The sequence below is a fragment of the Onthophagus taurus genome, chromosome 11 (assembly GCF_036711975.1).
Source record: "Onthophagus taurus isolate NC chromosome 11, IU_Otau_3.0, whole genome shotgun sequence".
In the NCBI taxonomy this organism is placed as follows: domain Eukaryota; kingdom Metazoa; phylum Arthropoda; class Insecta; order Coleoptera; family Scarabaeidae; genus Onthophagus; species Onthophagus taurus.
The window spans coordinates 6,711,020-6,734,507 of record NC_091976.1 but is presented as its reverse complement, the minus strand read 5'-3'; the positions used below and the strand labels follow the sequence as shown (position 1 = coordinate 6,734,507).

Sequence of the window (23,488 nt, the reverse complement as noted above, 5' to 3'; positions counted from 1 at the left end):
ATCAAAACTCGCCATTAGTTCGAATTCTTAATTCCTATGACCAGGGCTTCAACCATGTATCTCTCTTTGACGTTTCTATACGCTCTTTCAGAGAATGTGTACTAACTAACGTATAGCGGATGTTTTATTGATCGCCTTATTGTTGTAATTATGTTAGTTTATGTTACATTTTTTTTTAATTATTATGAGAATGCTTTGTTGGGGATATTCTCCCTGTATGCATCCCGAACATGTAATAAATAAATAAATTATTGTTTTGTGTATTATTTTTCATCTTATTGCAAGTTACAAATCAATAATTGTAATAGTTATAACGGGTGGCGCATAAGTAACGTTATGATTTAATTAGTGAATAAATTTCTTGTTGACGTATTTTTTTAAACTTTTTTTTGAGTATTTACTTTGAAAAACTTGGGAAATTTATGATGGAGAGACTCAGCATAGAACAAAGAACCCACGTCGTTCAATTTTATTTTGAAAGTCAGCATTCGATTATTCAGACATAAAGATCATATCGAAATTTATTTCGTGTTCGAAATGCACCTAGCGCTTCAACAATTTACCGATTGGTTCAGTGTTTTCGGCATTAAGAGGCTGTCTGTGATCTTCCGCGTGCTGCGAGACCTTGTGCAGTTCGAAGTGATGTCAATATTGCTCGGAAGCAAGCAAGTATTGAGGAAAACCCCGAAACTTCCACCAGGCGATGTTCTCAGCAGTGATTGAGCAATGATTGAAAAATTTTTAAGGCCAGTGGTAGAGAACAATCCAGAATAGTGGTACCACGAAGATGGAGCCACAGCTCACACAGTTCGTCCAACTATGGCTCTCCTGCGCGAAATTTTTGGCGAACGAATAATGTCCTGTTTTTCTGATTTTAATTGACCATCGCGTTCGCCCGATTTAACGGCTCCCAATTGGGGCTACCTAAAGGGTAAGATGTATGCCAATAAGCCAAGAACCATCCAACAGCTTAAGGCCAACATTCGAAAATAAGCTGGGATCTGAAATTCTAAGAAAAGTTATGGAAAATGCTCTGTCAGGTCGAAGCAAACAATGGGCACCATTTGAAAGATATTATCTTCAAAACATAATGTGAACATATTTCCAAACTATACTCTTAATTTTAATAAATGCCAACGTTAAATAAAATCAGAAAGGAAAAAGTTATTCATTAAATAAATCATAACGTTACTTATGCGCCACCCTATATTTGTTACAATTGTTATGGTGTACAAAAAAATAAATACATTTCTGTATTAGTCATTTATTTAATCAATTTAGAAATTTCTATTTTATTTATTATTTTAATTTGTTGGCCTAAATAAATTTTAAAATAAGATATAATAAAACAAAATATAATAATATAAAATAAATAAAATAATATAAAATAAATAAAATAATATAAAATCTTATAAAATATAAAATAAAATATTATAAATAAATATTTATAAGATATTATTTTATTTATAGTTTTAATTATTCTCATTCATACAGGATTTTTTGTAATTTAATTGTTTTGTAGATTCGGCTGATGATGACCTAATATAGTGTCGAAACCGGTACCGAGGAAATTTAAAATAAACGCGAGAAACTGAAGTTTAAAACACATGATTGTTTTATTATATCTTATTTTATTAATTAATCTCGCAACATGGATTCTAATAATAATAATAATAAATACATTTTGTTCTGTCTCATTATGTTAAAATTACAAATAAATGTTTAAAATTAACGTAAAATAAATTTAGCAAAATGTTTAAAATATTTACCAACCTTCATATGTTTAAAAGCATTGCGAATTTACTATTGGGAAGCGATGTTGCCAAATCGTTACTATATTACTAGAATGTGTTTATCAAATCTCTATCATTTTTTTTTGTAATTTTTTGTTATCTACGCTATGCATTCACATTACAAATAGTTGGAGGAAGGAGTGGTTTTCCTCGTTCTCACCGAACATAATCTTTTTGATGAATTAAAGAATACAAAAATTCAACTTTATTATTTATAGTTGGGCTTTAAAGGTTTTGTAACAAATCTATTCGAAATTTATAGTAAGTAAGCAAATTTATTTAATAATTTTTTAATTGAGTTATTAATTTTAGATTAAGGTTAAAAATTGAGGTATAAATTAATGCATAAATTTTAAATAAAAATGGCTGGTAATAACAAAGTAAAATCAGGTAAAAATATTAAAGGACGTGAAATGGATGTGGTTACCAAAAAAACTATCGATAATGATTTCGTAAACTTAATAACTTTCATAAACCAGAAGAAAGAAGAAGAATTTATAAATTATTTTAGATCTAACGAAACGAAATGTTTTCAAATTTTTAAAGAATATAGGCGTAGTACCAATAATTGTTCGCTGTTGGAAGATGGCTTAACAATTATTGGTTGGGCTTGTGAAAAACATTTAATAAAAATTATAAAATTTTTACTCCCCATAGTAATTCATAAACACAAAATGGAAACGAACAAACAAATTTTAAATATATTTTCCAAATATGGTTTTCCTACGATGTTCGAAGAATTATTTCGAAATAAAATTTATTATGACTCTCATTTCTTGCATCTCATATTGATAACGTTATTGCAAAATTGCATTATATATGAATCTGACAATGTTCGTAATTACAAAGCTTGTATAGCGGTTATTTTGAATCAAGATTATTTAAAAATTGCGATCAATGAAGTTGACGTCTACGGAAACAGTGTTACATTATGCCGTGCAATATGGAGATATTGATACAATTAATAATTTATTGAAAAGAAATGCGTTTTTAGATATTACAAATAAAGCGGGAGTTATGCCTGTTGATATTATTTCCGCCGAAGACTTAGAAAAGATTTTGGACGCTTGCATAAAAAAGCAAACACCAACCACTCAGGAATCTATATACAATTTGAATAGAAGAAATCAGATAAATCAAAGATCTATCAAGTTTGATTACACATCATTATTTTCTAAAGGAACGTCAGAAGCAAATGTAATCTTGCGTATTGGCAAAAACCAGAAATTACAACATTTATTAAAACACCCGGTTATTTCAACCGTTTTGTATCTAAAAAATTATAAAATGCGAAAGGTTTTCATAATTAATTTAATTTTTCACGTAATTAATGTTGCCTTTTTAATTGGTTATATTCTTAGTGGCAATTCGCCCTCTTTCCGTTTTATGTTTTGTTGTTTATTATCCGTTACGTTAATCATATTTATTTTAAAAGAGCTAACACAAATTATTTTAGCACTAAATATCTACATTACTGACCCCGAAAATTATTTAGATATATTTATATTAACTACATCTGGTTATATGTTATCTAATGCTCTATTTTATAAAGATGAAAAACTGAATTTAGCTTACTATTATGCCTTAGCTAGTGCTATTATCTTGACTTTAATAAATATAATGTTCTTGATAGCTAGATGTTTACCTTTCACAATTTACGTCTCGGTTCTTAAGACAGTCACATGGAATTTTTTTAAATTTATTATTTGGTCTTCTATTTTACTTATCGCTTTTGCTTTCGGGATGTATATAATTTATAACATACCATCAGAAAACAACAAAAACGAGAGCTACAACAATAATAATAATAACGTAACATCAACATTTTTTGATGACCCAATTTTAACGTTTTTAAAAGTCGTTGTAATGTTAATCGGTGAAGTCTTTATTGGAAGAGGGAAATTTGAACAGAACTTTAAGTCAAATATTTTTTTTATTTTTTATTTTCTTTGTAACAATTATTCTTTCTAATGTTATAAATGGTTTAGCGATAAGCGATATTCAAGAGATAAAAAAGAAAGCAAAAATTCTAAGCTTACTGGAACAAATCACTCGCATAGAATACTTTGAAAGGATGCTCTGTAGTAGTACGTTTGTATCAAAAATCTTTAATGCTTGCTTATCTAATGCCTTCATGTCGAACGTTTGTGACAATTGTGGAATTGAACTTCGTAATGTTAAGAAAGAAATGTATCTCTTTTCTTACGACGACGAACAAGATTTTAACTGTAGAGTTATTGATATAACACTTCATAACCTTGTAAACGAAATAACCAAAGGTTGTCAAAATTGTTGTGAAGGCGAAATAAAGGTACCTCTTAATTATATAGATGTAGAGATATTGAATAATACGAAGGAGGCTATTCAAAAACTAAGGCAATGTTAAGTTTTATAAAAATGCTCTCTGATTACGTATTATCTTTTATAATTTATACTTTTTTATATATTTTTTAATAATATATATATGTTTTTAAATATTTTATAAAATAAATAATTACTTGGAATATTTTTGTTTAATTTAAGATCTTATCTACTTACTACAGCTACGAAATCTATATCCACAGCAACACGATCAATATTATTGACATGACACCTCCACAACATACAGTTAACCGAACTCAGATCACTAGAGATATAAAAATTCCTTATCTACCTGGTCTCACTAAGCACAACTGAATTCCTTGTTGTCCTCTGAAAATCTAAGGTTCTACCTCTTTCCTGTTTATTTTCAAGAACTAAAGAACCTGTACCGATGTTATCTAAGTCAAATGTCATCTGTAAGATCCTATGTAGCAATTGCGATGGTTCTTATATAGGAACTAATTTCCCAATACTTATCCAACCGTATCAAATTCAAATTGTTTATTGGTGATCATATCATTACAATGATTTTCACAAAAAAATTACAAAATACGAATTAGAAAAAGTACATATAAAATACAAAGTGTAAGGGACATCAGAAGGGCGCGACAGGTCAACACAAATCACTGAAGTCATTGGACAGGAATTCCCGAATAGAATAAAAAGCTTTCGCTATCAGATAGTTTTTCATTTTGAGCTTAAATTGATTTATATTCAAAAGTTTAACGTCATCAGGTAGAACGATATAAAACTTTATACCAAATTAATTGGGTCCGTCCAAATAGTTGGTGATCAATCCATCACCCACCCGAGTGTAGTAATTATGATATGAGTTAAAAGCAGGGGTGTGGAGTCGTCGCAAAAATACAGCGACTCCGACTCCGCATCCGACTCCTAATTTTTTTTTTGCTTCGACTCCGACTCCTGATCTTTTTCTTTTGTTTTAATACGACTCCGACTCCTCAATTTCTTGTTAATTTGACTCCGACTTACTGAATTTTTTATTTAACGGAAAAATTCAAAATTCGGTATATTGAACGGTAAAACGGGCGCCATCCAGTGGTACGTATATTTACTAACGACTCGATAATACAGTTCCGGGCCGGGTTCCGGGGAACCACGGCTCTGTTGGATTAACAAAAAACTTCATCTAACCGATTCTAACCCATAAAAAACAACGAACTCTCTTTGGCATCCGTTAACAACTTTCGAACTTCGAACTTCTTCAAATACCATTACCTGATTAATTATCATATTAATCATATTAATTGATTGTCGATACCAATCTAATCTATTCCTCTAATATTAAGTATGTGAGTATTTAATATTGACTATTTTATTCATTATTATTTATTATACGATACGCAGAAGTTTGCTAATAAAGAGACACAGTGAATTCTTTATGTTATTACGATTTAACCAATATACTTGATACTTTTATACCAATGTCGCTAATTTAGGAGATACAGGTTATTCAAGAAAGTATTTGTTTAAATTTATCGTTTGTTGATTGTAAAGGGTGGTACTTTTTTTTTGTAAACTGAATTAGGGTCTGTGGAAGTTATGCATCTAAAAAAGCATTAAATTTTACATAAAAAGGATGTTTTTATTTAGTTTATTTATTTTGCATAGCAATGATTATGTTTCAAGTATTTATCTTCATTGTTAATTTTTCCTTACTTTTCTGAATGATAACAATAAAAATTTTCAAAATTATAAAAAGTAAATATACAAGGTCTTTCAAAACATATATCTCAGAAAGGGTGCGTTTGTGGAACCATGTTTAATGGGAACTTTTTTTCTTACAATTAGGCAAGAAATCCCACCCTTTATTTTCCGACACATGTTTTGAAACACCCTATATTAAAAATACTTTTTTGTACAGCATGTATGTCCAAAGGGCAAAGACGATAGATACATAAAGAGATCACTGCTGCTCTGTTGTCCATTAACAACGGACGCGGATCACTCTGTCTAAAGCAAAAAAGTTATAGTTATGAATGTTTTTTTCCCAGTCGTTGAAATGTCACAAAAGGAAAGAGCTAAATCGGAAATATACAAATATTTCGAATTGACAGACGATAAAAAACATTATATTTGCCAAGTGACATGCATTATGGATGGCGCTAGTGGCGCTACTAGTGAGACTATTTGTGGAACAAAAATAAGAGCGTTTACCACCAATGACTCAAAAAATACTCCTACAACAGCTTTTAATTTAAAACGCCATATAGACCGTCATCATATCAACTTATCAAAAGCGATTAATGAAAACAAAAATAACATACAAGAAGCGAAGGTTTTAAAACGATCTGCAAGTCCTCTTCAATATCCGATAGCCAAATATTTTAAAAGTGATAAAATAATAATAACAATGACACAAGAAACGTTCAAAGAATGCATAATCAACATGGTTGTACAAAACTCTGTGCCTTTGTCATTCTTTGAAAGTACAGCCTTTTTGCAATTAAATGGAGAAATTGCTAAAAAACTTGATGTACAATTAGGAAGAGAAAACATAAGAACACTAATAATAAACGCAGCAAATATTAAAAAACTATCGCTTAAAAACAAATTGGAATCAAAATTAATACATTTAAAAATGGATGCATGCACTCGACAAAGGACAAATTATTTTGGTATTAACGTGCAATTCGTGGACGATAACGATAAAATATGTATAAATACAATTGCAGTTAAAGATACAAAAGCTCAACATGGTAGATATTTTTAAAAAACACTAATAATTGACGTTTTACGTGAATATGACATTAAATTCCAACAAATTTTAAGTATTGTGACAGATAATGCTAGCAATATGAAGACGACTATTGATAAATTAAATCTAGATGAATCACTCCAAAATCATAAAAGTAACGAAGACAATGTTGATGACGAAGAAATTGTAATTGATTTCGAAACGGAAGAAACGGAATATATTGCACTTGCTAGTCAACTCAAAATAAATCACATGCGCTGTGCTGCTCATACCTTACAGCTCGCAATAAGAGATGGTTTAAAAGAGGTTCATGCAACACAATTGATTGGCAAAATACGAAATATTGTAGTAATATTACGGAATCCGAAAATTGATGGCTTACTTAAACGGAAAGCAGGGAAAGGAGCAATTATTGATCAACCTACACGATGGGGTAGTACATTTGTAATGATTAAGCGTTCTTTGGAGTTGAAACCATTCATATCGGATTTGGTTCATCCTGACATTGTGTTGACCGAAGATATGTGGATCCAAATTATGGAATTGGAAACATTATTACGCCAACCCTACATTGTAACCGTACAATTGCAATCGGCAGATTTAACTCCAGGTGTATTTTTAAAGGAGTGGAAAAATTTAATTTTTAATCTTTCTAAAATTGAAGGACTGATAGCAGAAGGGATTAGAAGTACTATGACTCGCAGAGAAAGTCTTCTGTTAGATAACGATATTCTTCTGGCAGCAATATACATTGATCCTATGTATCGAATATTACATTCAGAGGAACAGATGATAAGAGGTAGAAAATCTTTTTATACAGTTGGATTAAGAATGTTTAATAACAACTTAGAAGATAAGAAAGTTGCTGGGTTATGTGAGTCTCAAACTATTACAGAAACAAAACAAAATCAGAGCATTATTGAAATACTTGAAAATACAAATGATTTTGAACAATTTTTAGACGACGAAGAAAATAAAAGAAGTGAACCTCATTTAAAATCAGATTTATCTGATAATGATGTTGCATTATTCAAACAAAATTTTGAAAATGCATTAACATTGGTGGAGAGATTTAACAGATATAGTAAATTAACTGTAAAAGAAGCCATTCCAAAATATCCCAAAATAGTTCAAAATAGTGCATGGGCTGTAACCGCTTTGTAACCAACGCAAGTCAGTGTGGAACGGTTATTTTCCGCATTGAAAATAATAAAATCTGATCTGAGAGCATCACTCAAAGATGACATTTTAGAAGCTATACTATTTTTACGAACTAACGTTCAGTAATTTATAATTACTATTTATTTTATTTTGTGTTTAAAAATATTTTATAAAAACATTACATTTAATAAATATTGTGTATCAATTAGTATTTAGTCGTGTGTAATTATGTTTGTATCATTTCTTTTGTTTGTGTTTTTATATCTTCTCTATTTATTTAAGTTAAGAAGTCGAGGTCGGAGTGGGATTAATTATAGTCGACTCCGATTCCGACTCCACATTCCTAAATTGATTAAAGACGACTCCGACTCCGACACCTCACAAATTCACAGACTCCACGACTCCAAACTCCTACTCTGACTCCACACCCCTGGTTAAAAGTCCTAAGCTGGGGAACATTATTTTTGATGAACATAAGACAATGAAGGATGTAGAGCGAGGGAAAAGTTAAAATATTATACTCAATGAATTTACCCCTGCAGCAGGCCCGAAATGTCAAGTTGGCTATCACTCTAACGCATCTAACCTGCGCACTGAAAATTCGGGCCACATGGGCTGAATGACCCCAACACAGCAACGCGTAAGAAACGTGGCTAAAAAAGTAGCCATAATATGCCTTCATGAGCACGTCGAAAGGAACGAGCCCTCTAAGTGACCAGATAACAAAAATGGCGGTATTCAGTTTTTTAAATAAATTATCAACGTGGGCTTTCCATGTCAGGCCGGAGTCAAGATACCCAGATACCTGGCAGGCTCCACGCATACCTCCAAACGTCTGAGAGAGAAATTCAAGGCTTGTGTTTCATTCATGCTATTCATGCTTAACATATTGCACCGGAACCAATTAAAGATACAATCGCGCGATTCCATCATACGCTGTTACAAAACGACAGCATCATTCGAAGAATTCATGACGGTTGTGTCATCGGCAAAGAGAATCACTTCTGAGTTGTGTGAGACATTATTCGGTAGATCATTTATAAATATTAGAAACAAGAGGGGTCCCAATACCGAGCCCTGTGGGAAATCATATTAAATTGGCAAGCACTCCGAATCCAGGCCACCAAAGGAGATATACTGTGATCTGCTTGACAAGTATGATTTAATAAGCGTGATGCTACTGTCCTTCATATTGAAGCCATCGTCAAATCGTAGAATGCGGCTCCCAAGTGATTCTTGGCCTCGAAACCGCCCTGGACAAACCTAACCAGTGCGTGAACGGCATTCGTCGTGGATTTATTTTTTCTAAATACAAATTGACCTGTACTAAACAAACCATTGGACTCTAGATGAGCTACAAGTTACCCATTCAAGACTACCTCAAGAATTTTTCCAAAGATTGGTAGGATAGATATTGGCCTATAATTTGAGGGCTCGTGTAGGGGGCCCTTCCTATGTATTGGAATAACCTTGGTCACCTTCAGACAGTCTGGAAAAATTGATGCAGATATGCACTGGTTAATCAATTTACAAAGTGGATAGATGGCTATTTAAAGATGTTTTTATTAGCTTACTGTTCAAGTTATTCCTTCTGTTCAACAGATTGCCTTCTGTTGCAGGAAAACATTAATTCGATGACCATGTGGGCGAATAATAACTTATTGGAGTTGAATATAAATAAATGCTTTTATGTGTCTTTCACCAGAACCAGAAGTCCAGTTGAATTCCTCTATAATATTAAAAATTCTTCATTGGAGAAAAAAACGTCTTTTAAAGATTTGGGGGTCCTTGGCTTATTTCGAGGCTAATCCTAACGCCTCAATTCGGGCTGCCAAAGAAGGTCTGGGAATCAGTAGGTTGTTAGTTCCACGACTACAAGTTCTCGTTAGTTCAAGACCTTCACCCTCAAGATCCCGACGACCGAGTGAACTTATGTGGGTAATTCTCACAAAACGTTAAATTTTATTGTCATTGATCAATATAAAATAAATAAAAGATATTATCATAAAAACAGAATTGTCACAATTTACTACACACCAATGACTATTAAGTCCATTTGATTTTTTATTTAATATTAAAATTTTAGAAAAGAAAAATGAAGTTTTACTTATAAAATATTATTAGAGTGGATGTCCCTAACGTTACTTTATAATAAAACACTTATTGTTTTCCCTGGTAAAAATTTTGTAAATATCTTATAATTACACATGCATAGCTTAAGCATATGTACAGTTATTGTAGTATTAATTTCATAATTTCATATTTTCAATAAAATGACTTTGAACTTCTGTCCCTGATTTCTTCCATCATTAGAGTGGAAAGAATTGAACATCTAATATACAGAGAATATTTTGTTTTTTCTAGTTGGCACAAATTACATTTTAATTTCATGCCGTTTGACTTTTATTTTATGTTGACATATTGATTTTGACAGTTGTTCAGTGATAATTAAAGGGTGAAGTTGTGTTGCTAGACAGGTAAGTACATCAATGCAGTAACATTAGAGTGGGTTTGATAAAACCTTTAGGTGTACAAGGAACTAAGACATTATAAGATGAAATCGTTACGCAAATTGTGCGGTACATTCAAGTATATTTCATTCAAAAAAGCTTAATTAGTTTACGAATTAAAAAATATTTTAAATGAAAATATCATTAGCGTGGATTTTATTTTTATTGTTTTTAACAAAGTTTCATCCATACTAATGATAAAAATCCAATCTAATGACTTATATTTTATTTTTGTTAATAAGGAGCATGGCCAGAACAAAAAAAATTTCAAGCGAAGAAATTCGAAAGAGAAAGCGTGAGTGTGAAAAGAGAAGGCGTGAAAAAATAAAAAACAATCCTGAAAGAAAAAAAATCGAACAGATAAAAAAGCATGAATTATACAAGAATGCAAAGAAAAAGGGAATAGTTAAGTCTATAAAAGATTTATCAAATCGTGAAAAACGTGTTCAGAGAAAGAAATGGAAAGAAAATTCTAAGCGATACAGAGAAAAAAGACAAGCTTTGAAAAACTTACGAAAAAATACGCCACCTACCAGTTCAGATACAGGCACATCAGATGAACTAGATGAAGATAATTCTCAGGTAGAAGCAATTCACATAAATGTTGAAAATAATGAAAATGGTTCGTCCTGCTCATTTAATAATTCAATATCTACGAAATTAGGCACAACTAAAACTAAGGAAAACAGGAATCCTCTAAGTAGGCAAAAAACTCAGGGCAGAAAGGTAATGTTGAGGAACCGTGCGAAATGCTACAGAACATTAGGAAAAGTCAGAAAAGAAAACAGTAACTTGAAACGGCAGTTAGACATGTATAAGAAAAAGTATTATAGATTGAAAAATAAATCGAAAACAGAAAAGGATACGCCAAATTCTAACGTAAATAAACTTCTCAAGGGTGTAAAAAATGTTCCACAAGAAGTGAAAAAACATCTTTTATTTGGGGAGGTTATAAAACAAGAGTTAACAAATAATTTCCAAGCTTTGACGGATTGTAAAAGAAAACAAGCATTCGCTAAAGTTATCAAAGGAAAGATGCTGAAAAATACAGACTACTTAAATTTGCAAGAAGTTTTTTACCCTATTCATTGTGGAAAAAACAATTACACTCAGACGATATGTTGTGTTACAACCGCAAGAATAGATAAAAAATTCCAGAATTGAGAAAACTTGTAGGAAAATTTGTTATCGCTGATGAAAATTCAAGATTAGCTCCAGGAAAGAAAGATACTATCACAAGAAACTTACGAAAAAAACAAAAACGTTATTTAAATGCAACTATGAAGACACTACACAAACAATTTAAGAAATAACATGACATTTCTATTTCCTATTCCACTTTCTGTAAACTGCGACCATTTTGGGTAGTTCCTCAAAAACTAGCTGAAAGAAATACATGTTTAATGGGTAAATATCCTAAAAGAATCGTCTACACAAAATGTTCTTTGTACAATGTGCTGTGACATCAGAAAGGAAACATGCTTAAATCGTACCTGTCAAAATTGCAATACAAATAAATTACTATTTAACGTTCCTCCTGAGAAGTGGAATATGTCATATCCTTATCAACAGTGGACAACAAAAAAAGAAGAACGTGTTAGCGAGAAAACTAAAAAAACGATTTTAGTCCAACGTACATTAAAGCAAAAGATGCACGCAAAACCACATGAAATAATTACCATATTAAATATATTGCTTCCAAAATTCATAAATCATAGTCTAAATATACTACACCAATTTAATGAAATAAACGAATTTAAACGAAATTTATAAGAACATGAACTCTTGTTGCACATTGACTTTTCTGAAAATTATTGTTGTAAGTATGCCGAAGAAGCACAAGCTGTGCACTTTGGTGCATCACGCGAGCAAATTACGTTACATACAGGAGTTGTGTACTACACCAAAGAAAAACAAGGTTTTTGCACTATATCATCATCCCTTCGTCATGACTCATCTGCGATAGTAGTACATTTAACACCAATTATAGATCACTATGTAACAAAGTATGAAAGAAAAATAACAACCTTACATTTTCTCTCTGACAGTCCCAGTACTCAGTATAGAAATAGGAAAATGTTATATTTTATTCAAGGATTATTGCCAAAAATGTATCCCGAAATCAATTACATATCTTGGAATTTTTCCGAAGCAGGGCACGGAAAGGGAGCACCAGACGGAATTGGCGCTACAATTAAACGTTGTGCAGATAGATTAGTTTCTTGTAACTGTGACATTAATAATTTTGAAGTTTTTGTGTGTAAATTACAGCAAGCTATGTTGAAAATCCACATTGATGTAATTGATGTAGACGATATTGAAAAAGTTGACAAAGAGCTTCCTAAAACTATAAAGAGTGCTAAAAGACTGATGTAAACTCATCAAATAACATGGTCCAGAAAAAGGAAGCAAATTTTTCTAAATAAACTCAGTTGTTTCCATTGTGAATTTGGTACAGAATGTGTACATGGAAATACGTATACTAATATAAGTATGTTGTCAGTTAAAAATTGCTAAAAAATCTTCTAATAAACAAACTTTGTAATTAATAAATAACTGTTGTTATAAAAATGAAATTTAAAATAAAACTTTGTTATTAATAAACTATTTTTTTAAATCAAATAAGCATTTTATATAATTACCTTAAGATAATCATTAGAGTGGATCGCTCGTCATTAGAATGGATTCGAAATTTTGAAAGACCCACAAAAACAAAAAATTTTGCGCGTTAAACTACCAGCTAATCATTAGTACACCTTCCACTTCACACAGTACTTTTTTCATAATTTCTAGTTAACTTTGAAATTAAAATATATTTTCGCTCCACATTTTAACGTTTCATGAGAACGACCCATGTAAGACGCTATACCTTCGCTGTGAAGAGGACGAAAACTTTTTGAAAAAAGTTATATGGACGGACGAATCTAAGTTTTCGCGCGAAGGAATCTTTAACAGGCATAACAATCATATCTGGGCTTCCGTCAACCCGCATACCACCCGAGAAAGAAATTATCAAGTTAGGTTTAGTTTTACCGTTTTTTGCCTTATGATGGATGACAGATTCTCTTACGTCATTTATGACGGTGTTTTAAAGGCAGAGCGTTACCTAAATTTATTACGTAGTGTGGTAGATTTTCTTGACAACCTGTCTTTGAACATGAGAAGAAGCTGTTGGTATCAACTGGATGGAGCTCCGGCCCATTGCACCCAGGAAGTATCTCAAGAACTTACCTCAATGTTTGAAGACAGGTGGATAAGGCGGTTACGACCGTGGAACTGGCCGGCAAGATCTCCAGATTTGACGCCTGTAGACTTCTACCTTTGGGGACATATAAAACATCAGGTTTACCAGACACCGGTAAATACGAGGGAGGAATTAGAAGCACGCGTGCGAGCAGCATTCGACATTCTCTCTCCTCAAGAAATACGAAGAGCAACAGTTGAAAGTGTTTCTTCACGTATTACACAGTGCTTGAATGTGAACGGCCACCATTTCGAACATTTATTGTAAATTATTTCTAGATTTTTATACCAATTTTTTATCATCTGAAGTAAATGTTTATAGCTTTTGTTAAATTTTTTGATTTGTGTAAATATAATTTTAAAACATACTCCATCATCTTGTTTAAGCATGTTCTGAATCCTAAGTTGATATCCCAAAAATCAAGCGTTCTCTGATTTTTTGAACAAATGTCTACTAGAGCAGATTTTTTTAGAAAAAATCGAATAACTCGAGAACGGCCGAATCAAACAGCAAAACGTAGAGTTATTCATAAACCTTGAAAATAGACAAACCCAAATATGTAAAAATATATAGGGTGTTCCATTTAAAAAAATAAAGTTGTTAGAGACTTCTGGTATAACCGGCAGTGCTAGAAATCTGAAAATATTTTAGTCTAAGAGAACGCAATTGATAATACTTTAATCTGAATTTTCTAATTCCTATTTTGGCCAGAACTCCAGAAACGTCTAATGACCGGTCTCGCTGAGACACCCTGTATAAATAAATGTAAATTTGAAGTTAATATGTGGCTTTAATTTTATGGAAGAGTTGATTGGTGAAGAAATACAAACAACAATTCTGATAGACAATAGAAGTGCTACAGGCTTGATCAATAATGGAATCTTAAACAGACGAAGTAAACATATTACTCGAACATATTGACGTTCGTTTTCATTTTATATATGATATAGTTAAGTCAAAAAGAAATAAAATGATCTATTGTAGTAGTGAGGATAATTTAGAAGACTTTTTTATCTAAGCCATTAGAAAAGGTTAAATTTGAGGGGTTCAGAGATAAACTAGTTGTTAGAATTTAAGTTATTGTTTTGTAAAACTTCGTTTTTGTTTACTACACCCCAGTAAACAGGGTTAAGTTTGAGTTTTAGTTGTATAAACAAAAAACGAAGTAGGTTGAATGACAATGTAAATATAACAAAAACACTACTCAGTTGCATACCCCTGGCACTTATTCACGTCGTGTTCGTACAAAGTGGCGTCATTTTTAGTATTGGGCCGACGGGATAGATGGCGTTATATTGCGTTATATTATGTAGATATCTACTTTTTTTAGATATCTTGGCAGTTTAAATTAATAAATATTTTAGGATTTAAGTAGTCGTTTCGTCAATTCGTTTTTCTATTGTTTTCTAAGTTGTTTGTTAAGTTGGTTAGTGTTTTGATGCGGCTTTGTGTTTGATAGTTTAGTTTTCGAATTTTGCAAGGTATTTTCCGTATATTACGAGCAGTATTTTTAAAGACTTTAGAAACTTTAAAGAAATTTATGGAACTGGATTAGGTATTTGTAAAATAAATATATACAGTATGTCCCCGGATCGAGTTACAAAGAGGAAAAAAATTGTTGTTGCTGATTATTCAAACTTATCTCAGCATAAATAATGCGTCGGATATGTTCAAACCACTAAATCGTACGAACTTTATATTCTAACTATAGAAATTAACTAATTATTCCCATTTTTATGTAAAAATTATACTTTTCCTAAATTAAAAATTTTTCAAGTTCAACTTACGATATGTAACCATAGAAACCAATAAAATAAAATAAAAGTTACAACTTATGTTAGTGAAAAATATACGGACAAATCAAATTAAAATATGGCTAATTGAATAAAATATTTTAAATGTAAATTTATGTAATAACACACTATGTAAGTAATAAATATTATTTATTTGTAAGTGAACAAATCCTCATTCAAACACATTCCCTCCCAATTCGGCACACATTTGAAAATGAGTACTAAATTCTTTATAAAAAGTACGAATTTCCGCCCGTGGTAGAGATTCTATCGCTTTAATTATTCTTAGTTTTAATAGTTCAGCCTCATCTTGTAATGGTTCACTGTAAACAATTTGTTTCAATCGTCCCCAAAAATAAAAATCCATAATTGTAAGATCAGGACTACGTGCTGGCCATCAAATAGGACCATTTTATTACCATTAAACTAGTCGCACAGTAAAATCTTTATTGTAAAGTAAGTCATATACAACATTTATATTCTACAGGGCTTTTCACTCTGTGCTATACTATGGTATACTCGGGACACGAGCATTCATCAGCACTCCACGTCCCTCACTGCATGACCATCAATGAAGGTAATGTTCAATTTACCTGTGTCATGCGTGATCCTATCACCAAGACTTGCGTGGTTTAATGCGTGGACTCTCTATGCTAACAACACACTCAATCAACGGTGCAGATTTTCAGCTCAACTGTACATTAATTCGACTTCACTACCGTGATCATTCATTTTGTGCTTATACTTACGATTCTTGGAGTCTCTTTATTAAATACCGAGTACTCTTGTATAGGGATGTGCCATGGACAATTGACTGTCAGTACTTGACCATCGTCAATTACTCGGTCAAATATAATAATGCCATCTATATTCAAGTAGCAATAGTAAAGTATTTTGTAAGTTTAAATTATGAACTGCAGTGAATTGCTTTTACCATATTTAGCCAATTAGATTTATGGGATTCCGTGAATCATTTTTGACACGTAATTTCCTGTGCTGTGTTGTGATGACTAGGGCCCGGATTTTATGCAAAATGCATCTTGTTTATTTTCTGGAATATTTTTTTCAAAATTGGTTTCTGGGCGATTTACATAAAAATAAGACAGATGGTACAATAAAAAAATTGCATATATTGCATATTTTTACAACTTTTTTGGATGTTGCATAAATTGGCCATTTACTGCATATTTTCGCATATTTTGTCATTTTACTAGATTTGTTTCTTGGTGCTTAATAAAATAAATATAATGACTGCGTGATTTTTAAATATGTGAACATACCTTCTAGTTTCAAGTACAATACAGGATATTTTTTGACTAAATTTTGAATTATTTTGTAAAGCTTGTGTCAAAGTTGTAAGTATTTTTTTAAAAATTATGTCGTAACGTTTTAGCCAAAGATTTAAGTTAAAAATTAGAGTTTTCAGCGGAGTTGCCAATGGTTTGATGACAACGAAATTGTATTTCTCATAGACTTTTACACTAGGAGTTAAAAAAAATGGAAAACTGTTAAATTAAAACTAAATAAAACTGTATTAAATTTCATATTCCATTTAAAGTCTCAGATTTTGATTTTTAATCTGGTAGAGTATCTATGGCTAACTTTTTTAATTATTCTTTTTTAACATAACGTGTGAGAGGAAGTCCCAAATAGAACAACATGTGAAAATTGCAAAACATACAAAAATGTGATAGAAATAGATTGATAACAACTATAAGAAAAATAAAATAAAGAGTTACACTTTTTTTTTTAATGGATAATTGTTATATTTATGTTCTACCGGTTTCGACTCAACATAGAGTCATCTTCAGGAACGCGTCATAATTTGAAAAAAGGCCTGGTATCAGTATTAAACATTTGTTCGTGATTAAAAACTTAAGAAAATTAAAAATTAAATAAATGTGTAATTATGGGCGGATGCGATGAATCGTTTTCTCTATGTTCTCTCTATGTTGAGTCGAAACCGGTAGAACATAAATATAACAATTATCCAATTATCAATATCAATATTATCAATATTGAAAAAAAAGTGCAACTCTTTATTTTATTTTAATACGAATGATGGAAACAAATAATAATTACACCAACTATAAGAAAGGTATATTTTTGCATATTTCCACATATTTTTGCATATTTCCACATATTTTTGCATATTTCCACATATTTTTGCATATTTCGGATAAAAAGCTTGCATATTTATGCGCATATCTCCTACAATTTGACTGCATAAAAATCCGAGCTCTAGTGATGACAGTGACTTTAGGTTTTGTTTGTTTATATGTTTGTATACATATAATAAACACAATAAAAATGGTGAAACCAAAAAAGAACATTTTCAAATGTTTTAAAGAGATAACAGAAGGACATCAAAAGAAAGCTGAATGTAAATATTGCGGAAAAATGTATGTTATGTATGTATGCGGACCGTATGGCAAAACATATAACCAGTGGTTGTTATAAAGTATCCAACCAGATCAAATCTTGTTGGTTTTGATAGTAACTTTTGGAATTTATAAATACCTTTATCAGGGATCGATAAGTACCCCTCCAAAATTAGTTGGTTAATTTTAAAGTTTAGTGAATTAGAAACTAAAGTTTTATTAAAGTTTATATATTGGTCAATTGCACAACTCTACTCTTGTATTCTTCTCTTTGTTTTGTAATACAAATGTTCATCTTTCCGTCGATCTTGCAGACATTGATATACTTCTCTTTCGTATACAAGGCTGAGGAATTTGTGATATCTGCATACAATCAGGTATTATCGGATAAGCAGGAGCTGCAATTTATTAAAGTTCTGCTAAGTTTTAGCAGAATCGCCCATAGTCAGCAAATCGTTACCAGAATAACATTACTATTTTTGTTGCATCCGGTTTTGTTCTTATTCACATTTTGACTCATCGCTAAATACATGCCTGTTTACATTTGCTTTTTTATATGGTTATTTTAATTCTCGTTTCGAGATATCGGGATAACATATAGTAATATTTGAAGCTCTATCATTTCGAGGCAATTCCCAAGTTCTTTTTTGTGGGTTTATGTCACTTCAAATTCGTATTTTGACGATGTAATTTACCGAACTACCTTATATATGTAAATTGTTCACAAAGTTTCACTCTTCGGTCAGCGTCATTCTCTGGAAGTTAATGATCTATTTGAAGTTTATATTTCTGTATTGTTTGTGTCGACGTCGGCAACTGCAACAGTCGATGGCATCATTCACTTCTTACTATCTTAGCAATTTGTCTACCTTGTTTCAATAGAAATAGATTTGAGAAAAATTTGACCTTATCGGAGCTCTTTAAAATTTACATTTGATGCGCACTGTATACGTTGATTGATTTACAATCTAAAATAAAAAGGATCTCATTTGGATTAACAAACATCGGCTAATACAATTTAAGCACATTTTTCCGCGATTATTTACTTAACAATAAATGATAAACACTTTAAAGGTTTCAATCCATTCAATAAGTCCCAGATGAAGATAAATTTTTGTTTAAAAATATCGTCAAACATAATATTTTTTTAATTTAGCGCTTCGTGAGTACTACATTGTGAAATATTCAAGTTTGGGTGAAGTTTTGTAGATCATGGAGTTTTCTATTCCTATGATATTAGTGTTAGTAATCTCGATGGCAATTTGGGTTACTACTGCAAGAGGTTATTTTTTTAAATATTTATATAATTATTTTAATTTTTAATTATCCTTCTAAAATAGAATTAGATTGTGGTCCAGTTCACAACCTAAAAATTATTGAAACTGATTTAACCCTTGAGGCATTTTGGGATCCACCTATAGGAAATGATTGCAATTCTGATCTATTTTATATTGAATTTACGATAGACGGAAATCATATATTATCCACCTTTGTTGGACTAACATCCATAATACTGAAGAAGGAAAGTTGTAAACAGCATCAAATCGGCGTTCAATCGCGAGGCATACGGGGAGAACCACTTCATTGGACACATGAAACCATAATCACTAGAAATACAGGTTAAAATCTTTTTCGACACTTCACATCAATTTCTTAAGAATATTTTCTTCAGGTAGTGCAGAAATAGAAAACCTTCAATTTACAAATAAAAGCAATTTAAGTTGGACTGCACCGAACAATTCAGAATTATGCGATATAAGATACATCGTTAAAATCATTCCCGACAGTTTTGACTCAACCACAAGAATAGTATCCACCACAAAAACCGAAATTTCCTTAATACCTTGTGAAAACCATTCAATTTCAGTAACAACATATTTTCCACAATCAATGAATTGGACGGGAGAACCCGTTAAAATATTCGAAAGTGGCCCAATTAAAAGTCAGTATTTTTAAGTTAAATTTAACCAATTTTATTTTATTTTTGATTTAGAGCTATCTCCAAATCATGTGTCCACCTGGCCAAATAAAACGGGTGCATTCGTTAGTTGGATCGAACAAGAAGAAGATAACGCTTGTACAATTAATGAAATCGAATTTATTTACACATTAGTGAAAATCAACGATAGCGAACAACATTTTGTTCAAAGTTTTAAGATAAGTGATGATTCTTGGTACCAATTAGATAACATGGAGGAAAATAAAGAATATTTATATTGGGCAAGATGGAAGTTACCCGACGGAAAGTTTGGAGATAATAGCTCAACTATAAATGTTTTATTAAGTAACTATTTCTCTCAATTCTTTTAACTTTTTAAACACAATCTACATTTGCAGAACAATTAACTTCACCAATTATTAATCGTATTGATGCCACAACAATAGACAACGAATCCAGCCTCCAAATCCAATGGTATCAATTGTACCCGATTCATTTCGTTACCGAACATATTATTACAGTAATAGGTATGGGATGTGATTGCAAAGATGAGAAAGAACTTTTGGAGTGGAAATTTAAAAATGCACCGAACGAAAAAACCGTTATAGCAACACCAATTTTCGTAAATCATACCTATAATATAGAAGTACAAACCATTTTTGGACATTTAAACGCATACACAACAAATTCAACTATATTTAAAAATATTAATCATACTAAACGTAATTTATTTCTTTTATGTTTTTCTTTTTAGATGCTATTAGATATTTGTTGTAGGTCCAGGAAGAATCATAGAAATTTCGGGTACGAAAAATATTGACTGGACAATTCGTTTTGGATTAAAGAAGATTTAAATGAACTTATTTAACGCATTTCAATTTTTGCTTGTATCTTTTAAGTTTGATGAAAATAAAGATTAGACAAAAATATTAAGTCTATTAAAACTATTCGACTGCAAATTACCGGAACACAAAATTTAATTACCCTCAACCTATTCATATTAATAATAAAGAATCCAAATTCGACATACATCGTCACGAAGAGTTATCTCACCTATATGGGTATAATCACAGGTGAATATAAGGAACAACTTAATAAATCTACACTGATGGTTCAAGAATAGGAGGATTTGGGGTTGGGGTGTTTTCATATCACCTTCGACTGTAGCTATTTGAGTCGTCATGTAAAAGTACCAACAGTACGTACCATGAATATTCCATTTTGAAGACGAGAATAAGTTTCTTTAAAATGATTCTCACAGTCTTGTTCTTCGGTTGAGAGACACGGTGCATCGGTAACGTCAGTTTCTTGTCTCCAAAACCGTTGCATTTATTCTAGAAATTCATGGTCTATGGAGCACTGAAATCCATAAGGAGCATAATTCGGTTCTGTTTGTTTAAAAGTGACCCTGATATAATCCAACCCAATGTAGTTTGTTGAGCTAATAAACCCTCATCTGAGCTTTTAAGTATACCGCCTTTTATTATTTTTGAATATACACTGACCCCCAAAATCAAATCGATTTTATTTGGCGAGTTGAATTCAGGATCGGCAAGAGTTAATGAATCTATACCTTTTCAAGCTCAAATTGGCACTAATCAGAATCAAAATGGCATTAGTCAAAATCAAATTGGCATTAGTCAAAATCAAATTGACAATAATCAAAATTAAAATGGCATTAGTCAATATCAAATTGGCAATAAACAATATCATATTGGCATTAATCAACAAATTTAGCACTAATCAAAAGCAAATTGGCATTAAACAAAATCAAAATGACATTAGTCCGTATCATATTGGCACCAAACAATATCAAGATGGCATGAAAAATAAATGTATAAGTTGGTGTTAAACAATTGTTAACTTATCGGTTATTGTCAAGTTTATGGTAATTTATTGCGAAATTTCAACTATTATATTCACACGAGATGCCTTATTTAAAGAAAATTGCTGAATGCATTCGACAGCATCTCAATGGATTGATGTTTACTTTGAAGACTGCTCGTAGAGAACCAGAGAGCGTGAATAGTATTCAAACGAAAACAAGCAGCAGTATTTATGTAGAAAATTTATTGGATCTTCAAGCACAAAATATACCTATCATATACATGGACGAGACAAACTTTAATTTGTTCATATCGCGGACTCAGGGTCGTTCAAAAAAAGGGACTCGCTGCACAACAGTGTCTGCAGGTTGCAGAGGGTCGAATATTCACCTAATAGGATGCATTGGAAACATGGGGCTAATTCATTCCGAACTACGTCGGGGCTCTTTCAAGAAGCCGGAAGCAAATGAATTTGTGAGGCAATGCCTAAGAAGAGCGCAAGGCCTTTACCAAACTGGAGTTGCATTAGTTATTGATAATGCTCCATGCCACTCTACTATTGAAGAGGTTTTTGCAGAAAACGAATTTGAACACCACACACTTTTACGACTAAGTCCGTACAGCCCTATGTTTAATCCTATTGAACAAGCGTGGTCTGCATTAAAAGCAGGAGTAAAAGCAGATATGGCTATACAGGTAAATAACATCTTGGCTGGTGCTGACCGGGATCATCTGACTCAAACAGAATATCGAATGCAGAAATTAGAGAACACCGTTCATAATAATATGGACAAGATTACTGTTGCCAATTGCGCAATGTTTATTGCCCACATCCAACGATTTATCCCTTCTGCATTGAATATGCAAGATATAAATTTTTAAGAGTGTTATTTAAAACATAACGTTACCTACTTTCTTAAGTAATATAATTGTTATCTAATGTGTTTGTAAGTCAATAAAATGTTTTTGCCCATTTCATTTTATTTAATGCTGATATATAATTTTATTTCCATGTCAATTTAAAATTCATAAGTGCCAATATGATATGGACTAATGTCATTTTGATTTTGTTTAATGCCGATTTGCTTTTGATTAGTGCTAAATTTGTTGATTAATGCCAATATGATATTGTTTATTGCCAATTTGATATTAACTAATGCCATTTCAATTTGATTATTGTCAATTTGATTTTGACTAATGCCAATTTGAAATTGACATTGGCAATATGATTTTGACTAATGTCATTTTGATTCTGATTAGTGCCAATTTGTGCTTGAAAAGGTATAGATTAAATTCTAATTTTAACGATTGTCTTTGTGGTAGATAAGAGATCAATTTAGGCAATATCAAAGCTTCCTCAGTAAAAGTTACGTTATTATTTATTCTCGAGAACAAGTTCAGTGTAACAGATCCATTAGATGTAGAAACATTATTTCACAAAATATACTGAGAGTTTTCAGTAAATACAACATCCAGAAGAGAACTGCAAACATGTTTCGATTTTTTATATATATGGAATTAAGGCAGATGATTCGAAATGTACCTACTAGATGGTTAAGTTTATCCAATGAAAATAAAAGCTTATGTTTGGCTTGAACGATGTATTTTTTCTTTATTCATTAAATTCAGTGCGACACGTGTTTCGCCGTTGAGGCATCTACGGGCACGACTGGCATACAAAACAAAATAGAGAGATCAGGACAACAAATATTGAAGCTAATTGTTATAAAAAGTTTCTATAATTACCGTCATCGGACAAAT

At 31.5% G+C, this 23,488-nt stretch overlaps 1 protein-coding gene and 1 long non-coding RNA gene across 2 annotated transcripts; both read left to right on the top strand.

Annotated features, from left to right (window-relative positions):
* The first annotated feature begins 1,931 nt into the window (after nt 1-1,931).
* On the top strand, nt 1,932-4,297 carry LOC111418027 (uncharacterized). The gene is made up of 2 exons (XR_011642045.1): nt 1,932-2,054; nt 2,106-4,297. It is a non-coding gene; the product is annotated as an uncharacterized lncRNA (long non-coding RNA).
* A 17,532-nt stretch (nt 4,298-21,829) lies between these two features.
* On the top strand, nt 21,830-22,609 carry LOC139432043 (uncharacterized). Its single transcript, XM_071200373.1, has one exon. It carries the CDS (start codon nt 21,830-21,832, stop codon nt 22,607-22,609), a length of 780 nt encoding a protein of 259 aa, XP_071056474.1.
* The last annotated feature ends 879 nt before the right edge of the window (nt 22,610-23,488 follow it).

Bases quoted from the DNA above. Each gene is read 5' to 3' on its own strand.
- LOC139432043 (XM_071200373.1), top strand. From the start codon at position 21,830: ATGCCTTATTTAAAGAAAATTGCTGAATGCATTCGACAGCATCTCAAT.